Genomic DNA, 19,578 nt, shown 5'->3' on the forward strand with positions numbered 1-19,578 from the left:
CAGGGTAACTAGAGAAGCAATATTTGGGAAGACACAGAGAGGCAATGCTTAGAATCTCTAGAATCTCTGCCTTATTAAAATATTTGTGCCAAGGTTATAAAGGTTCTATTAAAGGAAATGGACAGTGTCCACTAGCCATGTGAAAATTCACCTTCTTACACAGTGTAAGCTGTTTTCAGATTTTAGCTGTACTAACATTGAAACCACTTCTTTCTCTCTGAGCAGGCCAAAGGGATCTCCTTTCAGTGCTATAGGCTCCTCTCAAATAGAGAACCCAGGATAATTACTTCCAACGTCCCACTCTGTAGATCATACCATTAATCTATCTCAAAGGCTCCAGCCACACATTTTTATATACCATTTACTAGAAATTTATGAAGCCTTAACATGTCCAGTTTTTAAAAATATGATCTGAAATACATAGAAAAAAAAATAATCGACAATTTAAAAGTATACCCTTTAAAGAAAAACCTGGGTAAACCGAGCAACAAACCCTGAGGAATTACCCATTTCAGAATGTTAATTGCTATGTGGAAGTGACTTTTGAAGTTCAATTTAATTTCCTGAAAACCCCAAACAACTCTATTTCCCTACAGAAAATAATTAAGCATCGGGGATGATAACATGATTAGAAAGTAAAACACCTGGAATTTGCTTAGCGAATCAGAATGCAAAGAGAGGACTGCTGTGAAACTGCGGCTGCTCCTCTCCTGCCCAACCTCATCACCACTGCTGAAGAGCCATTATCATCAGAAGGTGGTGGGGGTGGGGGAGGGAGGCCTGCCACTGTAGAGAAATACTCCACTATTTATTCACCTCTCTAAAGGTCTACTGGGTCCTGGCTGATCATCTGGCCCCGCTTGTTCCTGAAGGGCAGCCCACTGGCCTGAAAAAAGCTCCATAGAACTCTGGGGTAGGGGCGGGGGATCATCCTTGTGAGAGTAAGATGCAGAAGCATTTGATCTAAATGAGCCTGAACCAATTACAGAAATCAATAGTCTGTGTTGCAAAATCAATTAAATGATTGACCAACTGATTGATTATATTAACACTTAGGTTCTTATACAGCAGATACTTCACTAAGCACTATATGTGTGTTATCTCTTTTAATCCCAAGAATGACTTTATAGGTGAATACTATTATCATGCCCATTTTGTAAGGAGCTAAAACTTAGGAAGATTCAACAGCATATTCTAATCACACAACTCAAAAACAGCAGAGCCAGGTTCAAACTAAGATATGCGTAGTTCAAGCCCAAATTCATGACCCTATAATAGAGCTGGTTGATAAATGACAGACATCTATACAGTGGAAACTCAGACACTTAAAAATTGGATACAAAAAATACTTGAAGATAGAAAAATGTTCACAATAAAGTGTTGTGAAAATAAATTAATAAAACATGTACAGTAAAGAGTCAAGGAGATAAATCTCAGAATGACATTTATGGTGAAATAATGGGTGGTCTTTAATCCTTTATATATATAATATATATACATTTCTATTTTCTACAATAACTATGCATCACTTTTATACTCAATCCAAATATTTTCATTTTAAAAGGCGAGCAAATAGAAGCAAAATTACAATAGTGGTTTTAGGTGAATGGCACAATTATGAGAGATCGTTTTCACTTTTCCATATTTTCCCAAATGTACCACAAAGCATTACTCCATAACTATACACACACACACAGTTAAAAATTCTAAAGAGCTGAGCTGCTTTCTAAAATGTATAATTGGACGCCTGTGACAGAGACTATCAGTGGTTCTTCAATGTTCATTCTCCATGTCTTCTACAGGAATAGACCCTGAGATTTTCAACTGGGCACATTTCCTGTAATATGGCTTCAATCCCCAGCCTCCTGTGCACACAGATGTAGCCATGTGCCTAAGTTCCTGTCCATAAGTTATGAGATCAAATGGAGTGTGCAACATCCAGGACGTGTCCATACTGCTTTTGGGAAGGTGCACAAGATGGCTAGACTATGAGAAAGGCCACACCAGATGCCAGATATAGATGCCAGAAGAGACAGCTGGAAGTAACATAGACCCCAGCAGGCTGCAGATGGCATGGCAGATCCACCATGCCATCCCTGACTTGAATGTGAGAGCCAAGAGAATATCTCTCATTTAGTTTTGTCTTTCTAGAAGGTAGGGTGAAGTTTATGTTACTGAATCTACATTCTAACTAATATAGTACTGAAACACTTAATCTACACTAGTTCTCTCTCTCCCTCTCTCTCTCTCTCTATACACACACACACACACACACACAAATGTGTATGTGTAAGTGTCATGCATATATGTGTGAGTATATACATGTGTGTATATGTATATATATATATATGTGTGTGTGTGTGTGTATACATATATATATATATGAAAAACATTAATGGCATCACTATGATTTGAGACAGGAGGCCCAGACCAGCTGAAGACTTCTGATGGAGCAGTGGAGAGAAGGAACACATACAACACAGCTACTCTAATAGCTAAGCTAATATCAAGAATGGAATGTCCAAGTAAATGCCTTGAGTGAGTGAATGAAGTCACTCAGTCATGTCCGACTCTTTTTGACCCCATGGACGGTAGACAACCAGGCTCCTCCATCCATGGGATTCTCCAGGCAAGAAAACTGGAGTGGGTTGCCACTGCCTTCTCGAGGGGATCTTCCCAACCCAGGGATCAAACCCAGGTTTCCCGCATTGCAGGGAGACGCTTTACTCCCTGATCCACCAGGGAAGCCACAGTAAATGCCTTAGTAAATCACAAGTCTTAATGAAAGATGCAAACAACAGGTTTTAGAAATCTTTCCCTGCAGATGTAGTCAGATTCCTCTCTTCATGTTAGATTATGTATTTACATGTTACTGTGTGCATTTGTCACATCGCTTTGCAATTTTCTTTTAGGTGGCTACCTATACCTGTAGAATATGAGATCTACATAGACTTTTTTTTTTTTTTGGACGTGTCCATGGCATGCAGGATCTTAGCTTCCTGATAAGGGACTGAACCAATGCCCTCTGCAGTGCAAGCACAGAGTCTTAACCACTGGACCGCCAAAGAAGTCCTGATGCAGAGACTTTGAACTTCTTAGTGTCCTAAAGCCAATGGCATAAGGTAAGCAGTGAAATGTTTGCTAAATGAATGATTCAAAGAATGAATGAATGAAAAAATAACAAATAGGATTACTGGTTGCTTGTACAAGTACAGAATTAAATATCAAGGTATTTATTACAAATAGGCAATAGATTACATGATATATATTAAAGTACAAACTCTAAATATTAGCAAAAAAAAATCTCCAAGCGTATACATTTTGGTAAGTTATATCAAACTAAATGTGAATTTCTTTGTGTGTGTGTGCTCAGTCATGTCTGAGTCCTTGCAACCCTATGGACTGTAGCCCACCAGGTTCATCTGTCCATGGAATTTCCCAAAGAATACTGGAGTGATTCCCATTTCCTACCTAGAGGATGTTCCCAACTCAGGGATCAAACTTGCATCTCTTGCATCTTCTGCATTGGCAGGTGAGCTCTTTACCACTGTGCCACATGGGAAGTCCCGAATTTCCTAAAGTCAATACAGTGGATTCTTCAAAATTAACAAGGTAAGGAGATAAAATATTGAAACACAGCCTATAGTACAGAGTTTTAAAAATATAGATCTTGCTGCCTATAAGAAAAAAAAAAAAGTATCATTAGGAACCTCCACATAATGTATTTTGTAATAACTATATTTGGGGGAAATTTTCGTATTTTGAAGCTTCAGTTATATCTCGCTTTTCATTATTGTATTATGTCAATAATTGAAGAACTGGATTAGATACCAATGCTGAATAAATATTTGTTGAATATCTGAATCAAAAATAGAAGCAAAATTGAAAGAGTTGATAGGAAGCTTTTGGCTCCCTCCTTACAATTACAGTATAAAGCATTACTTTATTTTCTGATAAGTTTAGCTTTATCTCTTTCTTGAACAATAGCACCAAAAGAGAGAGATTACTTATACTAAATACAGCTTTTTCTTACTAATATGTAGAGAATTTTTTGTATTCAAGTTCAGTGCCCTTATAACATACACAGTACAAGAGAACAATAAACAAATTTCAGCGTTAAAATTCTATCCACACTTCACTTAGAAAATATGGTACTTTGAAATCTTAGCTAAGATTCTATCCTTGTTTATATTCAAAATGCTAATGCAGTTTGGCGACCTGCTAGGCAATAAAAGATGTACAAAATTCAAAGAACTTTGAGCAGTTCACTTCCCTTACCACTTTCTTGTGGCTATAAAGTTTAGTTAAGTCAGAAACCCCTATTTAAAGCCAATAAATGAGTATCCTTGAATAAATATAAATGTATTATTATCTACCATATGCATTTTTTCATATCCTGTGTGTGTATGTATATATATATATATTTATACTCCACAAATGGAAAGATTAAAGACAGAATAATTCTAGACTTATAATTGTATAAATATACATATGAAAACCTATTCTATCTCTGTTTTGTAAATAATTTCATTTATATCATTTTTTTCAGATTCCACATAAGTGATATCATATGACATTTATTTACAAAACAGAAATAGACTCACAGACATAGAAAATAAACTTATAGTTACCAAAGGGAAGCAATGGATAAATTAGAAGTTTTGGTTTAACAAATGCACACTACTGTATATAAAATAAACAAGGACCTATTGTATAACACAGGGAACAATATAATAACTCATAAAGGAAAATAATCTGAAAAATAAAATACATATACAAATGTAAAACTGAATCACTTTGCTGTACACCTGAAACTAACACAGCATTGTAAACCAACTATACTTAAATTTAAAAAAAAATTAGATAACAACAAAAAAATCTGTGAAATTCATACCATATAAAAGGGTTTTTCATTCTTCTTCCAGAGAACTACACACCACCAAATACAAGTTTTTGAAATTACATGTTTCCATTAATTAAAATAATTGACAATATTTAAACATATAGTGACAAACACAGCTAAGTCCAAATAAAAACTTCTGAGGAATACTAAAGTTAACTCAATGAGCTTCCCCAATTCATATCCTAAAATTATCATTAGCATTTAATTATGATGATTTCAATACTTTAAAATCTCTAACCAATTTATAATTGTGCTACTATTAATGGTACCATCAATAAGGTATCTCCTATACATAATTCTGTATAAAGTCTCCCATATTGCAATTTAAATTATTGGAATATACGTAATAAACTTGTGTCTTACCTAATTGGTAATTAATATGAAAAGCTCTTAGTTACCAATAATTTGGACAGATACAAATTTTATCAGTTTTAATACTAAAGAAATGTATATAATTGACAATGTCCACCTGAAACAAATATACAAGCACTCTGGTTTCATTCCAAAAGCAGTGTACAGATTTCAGCTCTTGGCACCATGACCTAGCAATGACACGGACAGTATAGTCACAGCAATGGGAAGGTGGGGTAAGGGTGGATGTAGTTTAGTCCAAGAGATTTCTAATGAACACCATCTAGGCTAGGCTCTATTTTCTGCCCAGATTCTGGGCCATTTCCATGTACTCATTCATGGCAACTAAGTTAGGGTCTTCTTAACTAGAACAGATGCCTGCTACAATGTTTTTCTGATAGATTTTGTGAAAACAAAATTTTAAAAGGATCTGTTAGGGATGACTTTAGTAGGAGGTTGAGGGGGAAAGGTCCCACAACTATTCATCATCTTAGACATTATTTGTAAAACAACACCTGCTTAAGATCCCTTTGGGCTGTGGGGTTGGTTATGTGAATGTGAATATTCTAAATGCTTACGTTTTAAAGGATCAGTCAGCCCATCCGTGGTGTGCTGAGAGCCCAACACTGTGTGTTCTGCAAGGAATGATAAAATATCCAAGCCGCACCCTTATCTACAGAATTCACTCACTGTTTTTCACAGCCTAGTCATGATTATTGATTACCAATCCAGAAAGTTAATGTACCCACCCACTATAAACAGAGGAATTATAAATTTTAAGGTTAAAATCTCTTTAGGATTATCTAGCTCAGTGATTGATTTTCTACCTGCCTGGGAGTTTTATTTTGTGTGTGTGTGTGTTGTTTTTTTAGTGTATCCCTTAAGAGTTTTCTTTAAAAATATATTTTTAAAAGTGAAAGCACAACTATCCAGTTGTGAAACTATGCGGTTGTGAAAAATGAAACATTTTAAATCACAGTATCTCCAGGTTTGGGAATCAAGAGTTTAAATTATTAAATGTTTAAAATTATTATTATTATTATTAAATTATTAAATGTAAAACAAGATTTGGGAATCATTTATCTGATCAAATTTCCTTGCCAATGCTTGAATTTATTGTGCAGAATCCCCATCTAAGATAGACCCTTTGGAGGAGACAAAACGATCCAGATTTTTAAAAGGACAGCTGATGCATGGAACAGCAAGAGGAAGAGAAATGCATCTTAGAGAACAAGCTGAGGATGAGTGATTGAAACATCAGCCCTAGTCTCCAGGCAGGCTCCCTAACAGATCAACACAGAACCCTCAGGGAAAGGTTACAGAATAGAATAGTGCTCAGTCCTTCACCCACCAGAAGCAGGAACTCAACTGAAACTTCACATACTCCAACATCATTTCCACTACCATGCAGATGTGCTTCCAGAAAACACACAAACAAGACTTAAGACATTTTTCAACCTGCATTCAGTCCATTATTCCTTTAGGTTATCATAAAATTTTGAGATTGCCCCTCCTTTATTCCACTCCTGTCAGCTGAGAATCACTGCTCCAAATGGATCAAGTACAGTCACTTGTGTATCTACAAAACATGAATAATAGCTAAAAGTTCTTTATAGGCAGATGGATAGAAGGAAAAAAAAATTAAGTATACATAAAAGCAGGCACAGCTTTTCAGAAAATGTTTTGAAACTTAAACGAGAAAAAATACACAGCTGTGGAAAAGTGAACTAATCTTAAACCACTGGATTTAACATAATTTCTTTGCTTATTACAATATTTTGGCTTTTAAGTGAAAGAAAGTGAAAGTTGCTCAGTCGTGTCTGACTCTTTGGACCCCATGGACTATGCAGTCCATGGAATTCTGTAGACCAGAATGCTGGAGTGGGTAGCCTTTCCCTTCTCCAGGGGATCTTCCCAACCCAGGGATCGAACCCAGGTCTCCCACACTGCAGGTGGATTCTTTACCAGCTGAGCCATTTTTGCTTTTAGTGGTAATTTATTTCCTACTTTTATTGTGGACATTGGATAATGCCAATTAAATGCCTGATATACAAAAATGAAAAAAGAAACTGTGGACTTTCTCTTCTATCTAACTACCAACATAGTAGAAAGTTGGTTCTAAAAGTCAATAAACCTTTTAAACATGTTTATGATCACTTCAGGTGCAATGCAAGGAAGTCTTAGAAAAGACAGACTATCACAAACATTTTATGCACAGTTTAAGAAGTTGAATGAAATGCACATGAGTAATGACAAATTTGACTTTGCTCTACCCATACACAGTAAATGAATGACTACACCCTCAGTCCCCAAAGTCCTTTTCTACCAATAAGCCCAGGGTTCTATGCATCTTTCTGTTAATTCCAATATTATCCTTGGAAGTTAGATGGAAACCAAGTACCCATTCTACAGAAATATAAATCAAGGCCTAGTGAGATTTAATTATTTTTCACTAGATGACAAAGTAAAAAGTAAAATTCATAATTCAAATAGGTCTGGGGTCCTGAGTTCATGTAGAATTAGAAAATATCACTACAATGAACGCATTCTACTAAAATTGCTTTCAATTTTAATTTAATTTTAAATTCTGATAAATAATTTTATATTGTATAAAATGATACAATGATTACACACACACACACACATATATAATTTCAGTAAAGGAAATCTCTTAAAATTAGAAACACTATGAATGCCTTGGAGACAATATACTATATTCCTCAAAGATGCTAATGGTACTTTTAAGGTGGCTTCCAATGCATCTCCCTTAGATTAAGGAAACTTTTCTCTGCTTAATCATTTGATATGGCCATGTGTTTAAAAAAATACCCCTTTATTTCATTTCAGAATTTCACTTAAGAAGTACTCGTGATCCCAGGCAAAGAATTTTTTCAGAACTTCAATGATCAAGGACAAGGGTGGGTTCTTTGCTTTCATTTCAATAACACAGAGAAAAGAGATCCACTTCTTCTTCATAAAATGTAAGCTGCAGACTGAGAAACCACTTGACTGCGTGTTGCAGACCAAGTCAAGCCCATCCTTTCACTTCAATTGCTTTCTAGGGGTAACAAATAGGAGTACAAACCCTGTAACCTAAATATTAAAGCTCTGAAAAAGCAAGGCCTTATCTATCCTGTGACAGGGCCAGTCTATTCCTTGTCCCAAAGCTCACCTTCTTAACTTCTGCCTAAACTATTTTCTTGTTCTGAGTCTTTTGCCAATGATACATTTCCCTCTCTTCTTCCCTATCACACTTTTTTTTTTTCCTTTAACAGGTCTCAGCCAGCATCTTATCCCGCCTTTAAAAATACAAACCTATAGAAATCTCCTTTAAACAACTATTGTATATATTTTCTGTATCACTCAAATGACACTTTAATATGTATATGTCTTTTCTCTTTAATGGGATTACAAAATCTTTGAGGTCAGAATCTGGATCTTAGACTTCTATTGATATTTGCCTGGTACGTCATATGTACTCAATTATTATTTGCTAAATAAATGGTGTGGTGAAAGTTCTGGACAAGGAAGAAGATGACTTCGACTTTGGCAGGTATGGGAGAAGGGGATGGAAGGAGCTACAGAAAGAGATAAAGAAAATGGATAACTCATGGGATACTGTTCTTTGAAACAAAAGGTAGAAGAAACAAAGCAGGCAAAAGTCTTGGGGAAGTGACAGGAACCAGTAACTCCTCCTAAAACTAATACAAAGCAAAGAGAGTCAGAGGCTACCCTAGAAAAATAGCATAATTCACTAAAAAACATTACTTATCCGGCAGTCAGGATATTCACATTTTGATCTAAAATCTGACATTAACTAGCTGTGACCAGAACAAGCGATTTCATTGCCTTTGGCAACTCACGTCTAAACCTTAGATACCAGATCTGATCTCTAAAGACCCCTTTGGCTCAGATATTATACGATTCTATAGTTTTCCTTCATCTTGAGAGAGTTTTCATTTCATTTCTTCTGGACAAAGGGGGGGCCTGAATGTACTAAAAGGTATAATAAACAATACAGAATTATTTGTTGCTAAAAAGATAAGCGGGATATAAAAGACAACATAAAATAAACCAAATGCCTATGGTGACACTGAAGCAGAACTTTTCTTTAACATCTGCTTTGCTTATTTGATCACTTTAGCTGAGCAATATTTCCATTGTAATAGGTCGAGGACTCAAGAGTGAGGCAGAGCTGTAGACAGAAATGGGAATTAGAGACAACACCTTCCAAACACTTGCTTTAGCTCAATGATGGTAAAGTGTCTTGTTGATTTAAAAGGGTGTGAAAAGCATTTAAAGATCCTTTTCACTGGGAGGAGATATGCCAATATAAGAATATCACTGACATCTTATTTAAAACCATCGCATATGCTCAAAGATTTGGACTAATACAAGCAAAACGATTAATTTACAAATCACCGAGATGTCTGGCATTAATCTAAAAATGACTGTGTATCAGATAGTATTTGACTTCCCTCTTTTTTCAGCCTCCCCTTCAAATCAGTGCTAATCACTCAGCACTCCCTTAGGCACCTGGAATTCTCTTTTGTATCGGAGTATCTCTGCCACAGACAGAATCGATTGATCTAATAAACTCATCCTAACTTTACAGTCTAGGGACCATGTGCTCTCCCGTCCAGAATATACTTATCTTAAAACAAGGCCATGGGAGAGGGCAAATGCTAAACCAAAAAGACTGATAGATAGAATTACATGTATCAGTGAGGAAAATATCTGAACCCCACAACCTCCTAGATCCTTTTAGATCTTTACACATAACTCTGCTGTCCAAGTAACCTGTCTCTATTAAAAGAATGTTTAGTTTTAATTAAGAAAATGAAGGGCTCAAATCAATAAATAGGGAAATGCTATATTTGAATGTTGTGGTAAATGGAGAAGAGCCTCAAAGCCCAAATAGAAAATAAAAATGGAAAACGAAAAATCCTGCAGAAAAAATTTAAGGGTCTTCTCTAACCTCCCACTCAGTTTTACCGTATTAGTTTTATCTGATAAGCTAATTGTCACTTTGAAAATACAGCAATATGAAATGTTTGGCTCTAAAGGTGTGAGGCAGAAGACAAATAAGCCAGTAATCCAGGGATGAATGAGTGGGAATGTGGAGTAGGCAGGAGGGTGAAAACTGGTGACTTTGAGGCCACCTCCCATCTAGCTGAGTGCTTTTGATTTGGTCAACTTGGAATTTTTTAAACAATTTTCTAAAAATATGTACAATCTAAATTGGGGGGATTTTTAAGTAAAAACTTGGGTTTCAGGTTTTTCTGGAATAATCAAAGGAACAGGCAACTTTGGGAAGACAATTTCACAAGGCAAGAAGCAGTTGGAAGGGACAATCTCATAAGAGACTGAGGCTTGACTTTCACCATGGTACTGTCACTAAACGTGTTCTCAGTGTAAACCAAAGAACTGTCCTTTTCAGGGGCAGAAGGAACCTGAATGCACTAAAGTATGGTAACCTGAACAAAGAAGTTTCATTAAGAAAAACAAGGGAAGAATTAAAAAGACAGCATAAGACCAAGGTCAAGTATCCAGGACTCCACTGAAACTGCAGAAGAACATTTTTTAAAATTATTTTTGCAGTTTCTCTAGTACAAATAAGTTCTGTTTAAAGAAAAAAAAAAAGTTTAAAGAAAACTCAAATTTGCTTTTTTCAGTTAGTGAAATGAAAGGATTCATCATCACTTACCCTCAACACCCTGGATCCTCTCAAAGAATTTTAAATGTCTTTTACTTTTGAAATAAAAAACACATATAGTTCCATTTATAAAGTGAGCTCTTAAAGGTATTTCCTTATTAAAACTTGGTCCTAAACCTAGGTTCACAGTACATGGTGAAGGTCTGAAGAAAGCTTATTTAACCTACATTAAATCTTGAAAATGCATTAATGAGTCTTTTAAAGGTATAATTTTAACTCCACAATCTTCACCTATAAAGACTATATAGAGCTAATCTGCCTTGCCCTTTCGATTAAACTTGTTAAGGGCGTTCTATTTAGTCAGCACCCAGAATGGGCCATTAAAATTCTTGTTCGGTAAGAGTTGTGTTCAGTGCTCTGTTGTTTTAAATTCCATTAAATCCAAATGGTCTTTATCACCCCATGACCACCCCTGACTTCAATCAGCCAATTTAATTACCTTACAAAATTGTCAGCAGAAGCAGCAAGGAAAAACAGGAAGCCTTATGACGTTATCAGACTGAAATCTTCCTCTTCAGTGTTTAATCTAGACCAGTCAATAAGGATGATGAGCACCTACTTCCTTCCCTTTCAAGGGCTTTTGACCTTACCTTTCATGCTAAGATTTAGGGTTTAAGTTTCATTTCAAGCAATTCTAGTACCTTGAGAACTGGATTACAAATTGAAAACCCATTTAGAAGATAAAGCTTCACCACCCAAATGCAAAACAATCAACAATTCCATTTCAATATTTCAGACCATCCTACAGAGGAAAACCGAGGATCTTTCAGAAACCCCAGGTATTATGGATGCAGTAGATTAATGATTTAATGCAGATTAATGATGTAGTGACGTAAGGATAGTACAGTTCAAAGACAGTAAACTACTTTCTATTCTGATATGTCAAAATGGACATCGATAATTTCCAAGGAATAAACGGAACTGGAGCTAAAATAACACAGTAAAATCCTAAGAACAGAAGGAAAATAAATTTCTCTCACTTGACTTTCTACCACAAAAGAATAAGGCATCTTCTTTATCAGAAATTTTCATAATTAAAAGAAAAGCAGAGATTATGTCATCATTATCATAGGCAACCCTTTATTTAAAGGTGAATAGACTTGAAAAGGCCCTGATAATCAATGATGCATCCCATGCTTGGTCTATATTACGCTCCTCCTTTGTGTGGGAGCATTAACTTCCCTGTGCTGAGTAAATGTTGAAACAGTGTCATTTGAGAATTCAGGGAATGAACACACTGCAATGACACTTAAAAAGCAAAAGGTGGTCTTTCTGGAGAAATGCCTACTGACATACAAACCCCTGCATAAAGACAACCTCACAACGCCAGAAAACGTGTTGAGTTCCACGTGTCTGGGTGGAGAAGGGGTGCTATTTCTAGAGGACGGAAGGATCATTTTTCAAAGTCATTTTCTGAAATGAGTGTGCCTCCGTTGATGGATCACATCAGAGCTATTCTTTGAAGCTTTAAGAATAAGTGGGAACTTATGTCAAAAACAGGTTTTTTTTTTGTTTTTTTTTTTTTTCTTTTCTTTTTAGTGCGGCAGTAGTGTTGGCGATTCTTGGAAAGATTCCCCTCCCCTGCTTTCCAGAGCTCAGCTGAGCAGGTGTTCGGGCTTTATCTGTTTCACTCAGTAGCCGCTGTTACTCCCCCATCCCCGCCTCCCAAGAGCGTTTTCCAGCTTCCAGATGTAAGGCCACTCCTCCCTCCCGCCCACCTCACCTCCCAAAGGAAGAAAAATCTCTTTCAAAGAACTTGTAGAGAGTGGCAGCTTCCAAGCCCAGCCAATTCGCTTACATTCCTCTATGATGTAGTACATCTGCTGCTAATTATTATATCTGGGAGCACATGAACTAGCCACTAAGTAGGGGGGTTTCCATAGGAATCCATTCCGTTCCCTCTCACCCTGTGGGCTTTATAACCTGGGCTGTCCCTGAGCTGGCGGCCTTCACCTTCGGCCTGGGCACAAGGAAGACGCTACGCGTGTGCATGGACGCAGGGCCAGCGCACAGTGTGCCAAGAAGTCCGAGCGCGTCCTGGGAAGACCTCAGCTGGGAAAGCCTTTTAAGAAAGCCGCCCTACTAATACGCCAAAGAGAAAAGCTAGGTCGACATCTGAAGGGAATTAGTGGCCTACCACAAACCAGCTCAGCTCTTCCTAGAGAAGTCTTGGAGAAGCTGCCCACGAGTTTGGGAGAAAGTTTGGGTTCACGTTTTCGTTCTTGGCATTCGAAATGCCATTTCAGATAAGGAATGTGATCAACTCGACCTCAAAGATCCTAAACAAGTGATGGTTTGGGGACTGATTCCTTAAAGAGGATACCAAAGCTCCCTTCCCCCCACACTCCGGACCGGACTGCTAGCCCTGCGCGGAGCCCAATCCCGAGCTGGCTTCTACTCCTCCCCTTGCTTTCCGGGGAGCAGAGGTCGAGCGGACCCGGAAGAGAGGGTGGCGAAAGTAACAAAAGAAACCTTCAAGTACCTCCGAGCCACTGTCATTTCGGGAGAACGAGGCAGTGGGGCCCACGCCCCCGGGGACGGAAGGATGCCGCCTGCGCCCCTCCAACCGCCGGCTGGGCCGGGCCGCAGCTGCGGGGAGACAAAGGTGCCTCGTTTACATCGCCCGCCCCCGCCGCCGGCTGCGGGGCCGAAGCGCACCAGAGAGGGCCCGCGGGGGCGTGGCAGTTCCGCGCATGGAAACGCCGACCCCGGAACGTTAGACCTAACCTGGAGCGGGGAAACTAACCCTCTAACTGTCCAAGCTCCACCGTGTGCACGCGCCCGCTGGGTGGTCGCCCAGGAGAAGGCAGGCGGGGCCAAACCAAGATCTTGGGAGGGGAATCCGCCACGACCCACCCGAGGCGCAACGCCGGCCCGCCCACGGGCGAGGAGCTGACCCTAGGCTGATCCTCAGGTTGCTTCCCCATCGCTCCGGGCTGCCCGAAAGCTTCGGGAAAGCTCCCTGGAGTCGGCGCTCGGGAGACGGTCTCCCAGAGGTGTTTGCAAAGCATCTTCGGAGAAGCAGGCCCGGGTGTGCAGCCCTAGATCAGGCGAGGGGGAGGGGACGCCGGGATACAGGCGCTGGCGCACGCGACTGCAGGAAGTTTTCCTGGGAACCAAAGAGGAGTCATTGTGCCAGAGTGGTGGACGTGCCTCCCGAGAGTGCATTTGTCGGCGCGCGAGCGAGTGTGTTTGTGAGAAAGACAGAGAGCGAGCGAGCGAGAGACTGATCATCCATCCAGAAGATGGGCGGGGGTAGCGAGGGACTTGGCAAGTAACACAGTACCCTAAGCTGCTCCCCTATCCACACCCGTTGGTAGGAGGATGCAGGGTCAAGTCACCGTCATAGTGGGAACGGGGAAAACCGGGAAAGGACTGCTTAAAGCCCACGAAGGTGGTTTTCCACCACCTACGGGAAAGGGGTCTGAGGATGGGGCGGTAGCCGATCTGGGCCCGCGGTTGCCATAGTGCCGCTGCAGAGGCGCCGAGCGGCTGGCAGAGGCCACACCAGGGTCGGAGGGGGAAGGGGCTGGAGGCCACCTTCTCACCCGCGCCCCAGAGGCAGCTGCTCCACTAGCGAGTCCCTTCCCTTCCAAGGCTCCGGGCCAGTGGTGAGCCTCTGGTTCACCTTTTCAGCTGAAGTTGAAAATAACATTTCTCAAGAGTGGCTCATACGCACGCAACCAACCTCCACTTCATTCAGAACATGTTTTTCCCAGAAGAAAATAAAACTCCCGCCATTGCATCAAAATATCTCCATCAGGGAAATGTTCCAGTGGTTATAATGTACACAATCCTTCACCACTCAACTCGAGTCACAAACCAGAGAAAATGGATCTCCGCGTGGAAGATGTTTGAAGTTAATGGAGAAAATAACAGGTTATCTAGAAACTGGTCAGTTGGTTTAAGGTAGCAAGGCACAGGTGTGAAGGTGTTTTCCTACTCCCCTATTTCTTACGGACATTCTTAGTAAGCACTGGTCTAGGAAAATGTATTTTTGTGTGTGTGTCAGCTCTTTTGGAAAGCTGCTACACAGTCTGCTACAGTCGCCAAGATTTTTAATATGAAGATATGAAATGATCAGCGAATGTAACAATCTAATGATTCAGCAAATATTATGCTGCAAGACCAGAGCAGCAATAATTAAATCTTTAGAGTATTGGTGGTCGTTTTCCAGCTCCCAGCTTTCTTCTTTCCCCACCTCTTAGTCCTCAAACACACTAAGACACTCATTCACAAACACAGTTCAGAAGACACCTCAGTATTCCAAATAAGTAGGTTGTACTACTCAAAATATTTGGCAAAACTACCAAACTGTGGCACTTACAATGCTTGAAGCAGAGCAACAGAACACACGTTTCCAATGATACAGGGACCCATTTAATTTCATCCAAAGAAACAAGCATTCCTGTGGACTCTTGTTGCTAAGAGCAACGTGCTTAAGTACCATCTAAAGGCATGCAGAAAGCAGGAAAACTACAACAGTAGGAATCCACTTATTGTCTTTTCTCATTATCAGTCCTGTGGGCTCCAGGTGTGTCTATGTATTGGTGGGGGAGGGAAAGAAGGGTTCCCTTTCTCAGTATGTGAAAGCATTCCTACCCAGGTTCCACAAAGCCCCAGATAGATGATAAATTTTATCCTTATAGAAAAAGCGTATAAGAAACAGACAAGAGAGAAGATGCTGCTGACATAATGGGAAATGCAGGCAATCACTCTTTGATTTAAATTTGAGTGACTTAATGTATCTGCTTTTATCTCAAAGACACATACTCAGGATTATATGGTTTCCTGCACTCTTTGGTCTAAATCCACTTGAAGTGTCAGAGGAGGTGCCCACAGTGGGAGCCTTTACCCTGTTGGCTTTCTCTTCTCTGGCTCTTATCTACTTAAGGAAACTTTTCCTGACTAGTTCTACTGAAACTCCATTGGCCAGTGGAGAGAGGCTGAGTGTTGCCCACGCTTCATTTCCTCCAAGTAAATCTTCTGGCCAACCTTTCCACTGGAGTCTCATGTTTAGATTTTACTTTGAGCCCTGAAGAAACCTGATTCCTTAAGAAAAACAATGGATTCCCCTAATATATAATTGCCATTTTAGCTTTTTCTTTTTTGTTTAAATCATGCTACAAGTGAAATAAAGGTGCAGACTTAGGCTCCCATACACAGATTCCCTCGGCCTTTATCATCACTGTTTATCATGTATTAGTCCGGAAGGCACAGCGAGCAAGATGTGAGAAGACTCACAACTTAAAAACAGACAGAAACCCTTCCTTATGACGCTATTTCACTCAAACAGCAGCCTCCCTGTGTTAAGTACCTTCAACCTTACAACAGTATTTTTTAAAGCTCCGCGTATCCATAAAGGCACCAGGCATTGAGAAAATGGAGAGATTAACCGAAAAGGCTGTCTCTGATGACAAATCAAAAAGATTAGCGCCCTTCACTTGCGGACCTGTCCAGGTCCCACGCGGAAGCGGACAGGCGCCAACTTGCCAAAGAGTTACCAGATATTAAAACTCATCAGCTGGGGCAATCCGAGAGGCGTGTAGCCCCAGTGCTCACGTTCTTGGGGAAGGAACTGCGAGCCAAGCCCGGAGGCTCCCGGGGAGACAAGCGGGAACAGCGGCGGTGGCCGTACCCCCAGCGTCATTACCGACTCTGACACTGGCTACCATAGGGAGGTAACGCAGCGACCACTACCACACACTGACACTCGCCGCATCCTCCCGCGGCTTTTTTTTTTTTTTTTTAATAAAAAGGGGGGAAATAAATGAAATGAAAAGCACAAGTGGGTCCTTTCAAACCTCGGAAAGCCTCGGAGCAGGGAACAGGTCGAAATGCACCGAGCCCACCCGCCTAGCAGAGCCAACACGCCTGTTTACATCCGGCTGCCTCTGAGCCGGCAATGGAGAGGGATGGGGAATCTTACCAAATCTTAATACATGTGTGGTTCCTTGAGAATATCCAATCCACAGTAAACAGAGCAGGAGTTTAATGGTGCGCCTGAAGACTGGATTACTTAGAACCGGGGAAATAATCTTCATGGTGTTTCTGTGTCCACACGCGCAGCACCCACTTCCCCGATCTAGCGTTAGGCTCCCGGTTTGGGTAGGAATGAGGATGCGTCGAGTGGTGGCCGCAGACACGATCACGGCATGGTCACAGAGAGGAAGGAGTCTCCGCTTCCCAAACCCATTAGCAATCGCTGCATGTTCTTCACTCACTGCGCCAAGGAGCAGCCTTCCACTGCAAGGGATGGTGGGACATCCATGTTAGTCGGGGAGCATCCGGGAGAAAGCCAGCACGCACACCCACAATGTCCGGCCGCGCGAGCCTGGGGAAGCAGAGGAGGAGGAAAATCAATAGGAAATCCAGCCTTGGAAACCGCCGAGGCGCCGGGAGCGATCCACGGTCCCAACACAAAAGGCGCTTTGCTCGCAAAGGTTTCGCCAGGCCCTATTCCACTGCACTGCTGCACAGCTTCTGACGTGAAGCCAAGATTAAGTGAGAAAAATTGAGATAGCTGCTTGCCTCTTAAGGCTTCCTGCCAGTGAGCTTCCCAATATCTATTATGCAACCAGTCTGGTCGCCCACCTTGAGTTGCAAGGAGGAAGTTGGATTTATTTACGTGGGGAAAAACAAGTGCTTTTATTTCCAGTAAAAGTCTTTACTAAGATAGTGACTGAGCTATGCAAGTGGACTTCCTACATCAACTGATGAATTTTAATAAATGACAACCTAAGTCAAAGTCACTTTGCCTAGGAGTCGTGAATAAAGAAGTGGTCTAAAACAGAGAAATTTACTGCAAATGTAACTTGTTTTTAGGCTGAACAAGGGTCTTTTTATACTTTTAGAATTTTGCCTAGGCATTAATATAGATTGAAATACTATTGGAGAGGTAAAGATAGTCTTTAAAAACTTGAGTGAGACATTCTTTGATTACTACGCAGTAATAAAAATACATTTCTGCAAGTGGACTTTTAGGGAGGAAATGTTAAAATAAAATGAAGGAATCATATTTCCCCACCCATTTTTTACCTTATCTTAAAATAATTGTGAATATATTAAAATACAATGATATTTGAAAAGGTGCAGCAAACTCCAAAGGCTTCAATAATTTATGCCCAAATTTCCTCTCACTTTGATTTTCTGAATATCTTTTTCTTGAAGACATGAAATACAGAATTGTAGCTTAAGTGGCATTGAGTGTCATGGTTTTGTCTAAAAATGTCTTATTTTTTAGTGTTCTGATCAGAATAATCAGAGTCCCCAGACAGTGACTGTTGTCTTGGCTTTCACAATTTATTCAAGGAAAAAAGTACATAATTATATTTTCTTTTGTATTTTAGCTGTCCTCTATGATGCATATAGGTAAAATATCCAACCATAATAGTTACATTAGTAAGTGAAAATAAATTGGACAGTGATAAATATATTACTATATATTAATATTTTTAAGTGGTAGGAAGCCCAAAAGGCAAATTGCTGAAACTGTATCTTAAAAGTAATATCTTTTTCATAACCAACTAAGAGGACATGTTAACCCTTATGAAAAAGTTATCAGATCATATCATATTTGAAGAATACTTAATTTTTAAATGAGTGATATGAGAAGTATTTCTTCTAGATAGCAAGATTTCTTAAATCTATTTTAAATCTATTTTTCTTAAGATAGTATAAAATGCTGATCTGAAAATAAACCTACATTCTGCAAAGGCATTAGGTGGGCATTGATTTTTTTTTTTTTAATGGAGGCATATCTGCAGTGTCAAAAATAAATATCATGAATGGCTAGTTCTGCAGTGTAGCAGGCAATTCAATCAAATAATCTGACTATTTGAGCACTTTAAAGGGAACACCTTGTGCTAAAACCAAGGGTATCTAGCGACTCCTTCAGTCCATGTTTAAAATATCTCTTGTAAAGCATGTACAGCCTAACATACCCTGTCTTGTATTTGCTGTCTCATTTATTCCATTCTATTTGTCCTTTTTATTTTTGATCCTAGGAGAGATAATAATGATTGCCAGGGCAAAAATAAATATTCTTATTTTTTATGTCAATATAATTGATATCTTCTACCTAAAAATAGTACGTTTTGATGTGGCTAATCAAAATACTGCAGTTTTGCAGTATAGTTAGCATTTAATGGAACTTGCGAGAACAAAATGTACCATAACTCCTTGTTCATATATTCTGTTAACATAATGGCATTTGATATTACAGTTGTAACTTTTCTACTTAAAACTAGCATCCGAAACTATTTAGGTTTTGTGAGATTATTTATTGGGTGTCTAGCTGTACTGAAAGATCAAGCTTCCAGATTCATGAAGTTCTTACATAGTAAATTAGGCAGTAAAAAGTCTATCGCAAAATTTTCTTACCATTAATTGGTCCCCAAAGAACCAGTTTTGCACATATGCTAAATTAGGTTCATTTACATCCATCAGCTAATCTGAAAGATTTCAACACCACAGACAGCAACTCCACCTGTCCAATTGAACTTCTGCAAGACAAGAGACGACCTTTCTTCAGTACCGCGGACAGCGCTCCAGACGTGGGTTTCTTTTGGAGCAGTACAGTGAAAGTAGTACATTGAATGGGTAATGT

At 39.6% G+C, this 19,578-nt stretch overlaps 1 protein-coding gene across 9 annotated transcripts in view; it reads right to left on the reverse strand.

The window, feature by feature from the left end:
- The window catches only part of GRIK2 (glutamate ionotropic receptor kainate type subunit 2), a 731,033-nt gene extending 713,795 nt beyond the window's left edge, over positions 1-17,238 (reverse strand). For 7 of the 9 annotated variants that reach the window (XM_024996836.2, XM_024996832.2, XM_024996835.2 and 4 more), the window contains exon 1: positions 16,900-17,014. In XM_024996836.2, the coding sequence (XP_024852604.1) occupies positions 16,900-17,014 (115 nt within the window). Of the gene's footprint in view, positions 1-13,452; positions 13,779-16,899 lie in introns of those variants that run through there. The other 2 variants (XM_059889840.1, NM_001193063.1) reach the window with 2 other exon arrangements.
- Between the last annotated feature and the right edge of the window lie 2,340 nt (positions 17,239-19,578).

Source organism: Bos taurus, chromosome 9 (assembly GCF_002263795.3).
Source record: "Bos taurus isolate L1 Dominette 01449 registration number 42190680 breed Hereford chromosome 9, ARS-UCD2.0, whole genome shotgun sequence".
Lineage (NCBI taxonomy): Eukaryota > Metazoa > Chordata > Mammalia > Artiodactyla > Bovidae > Bos > Bos taurus.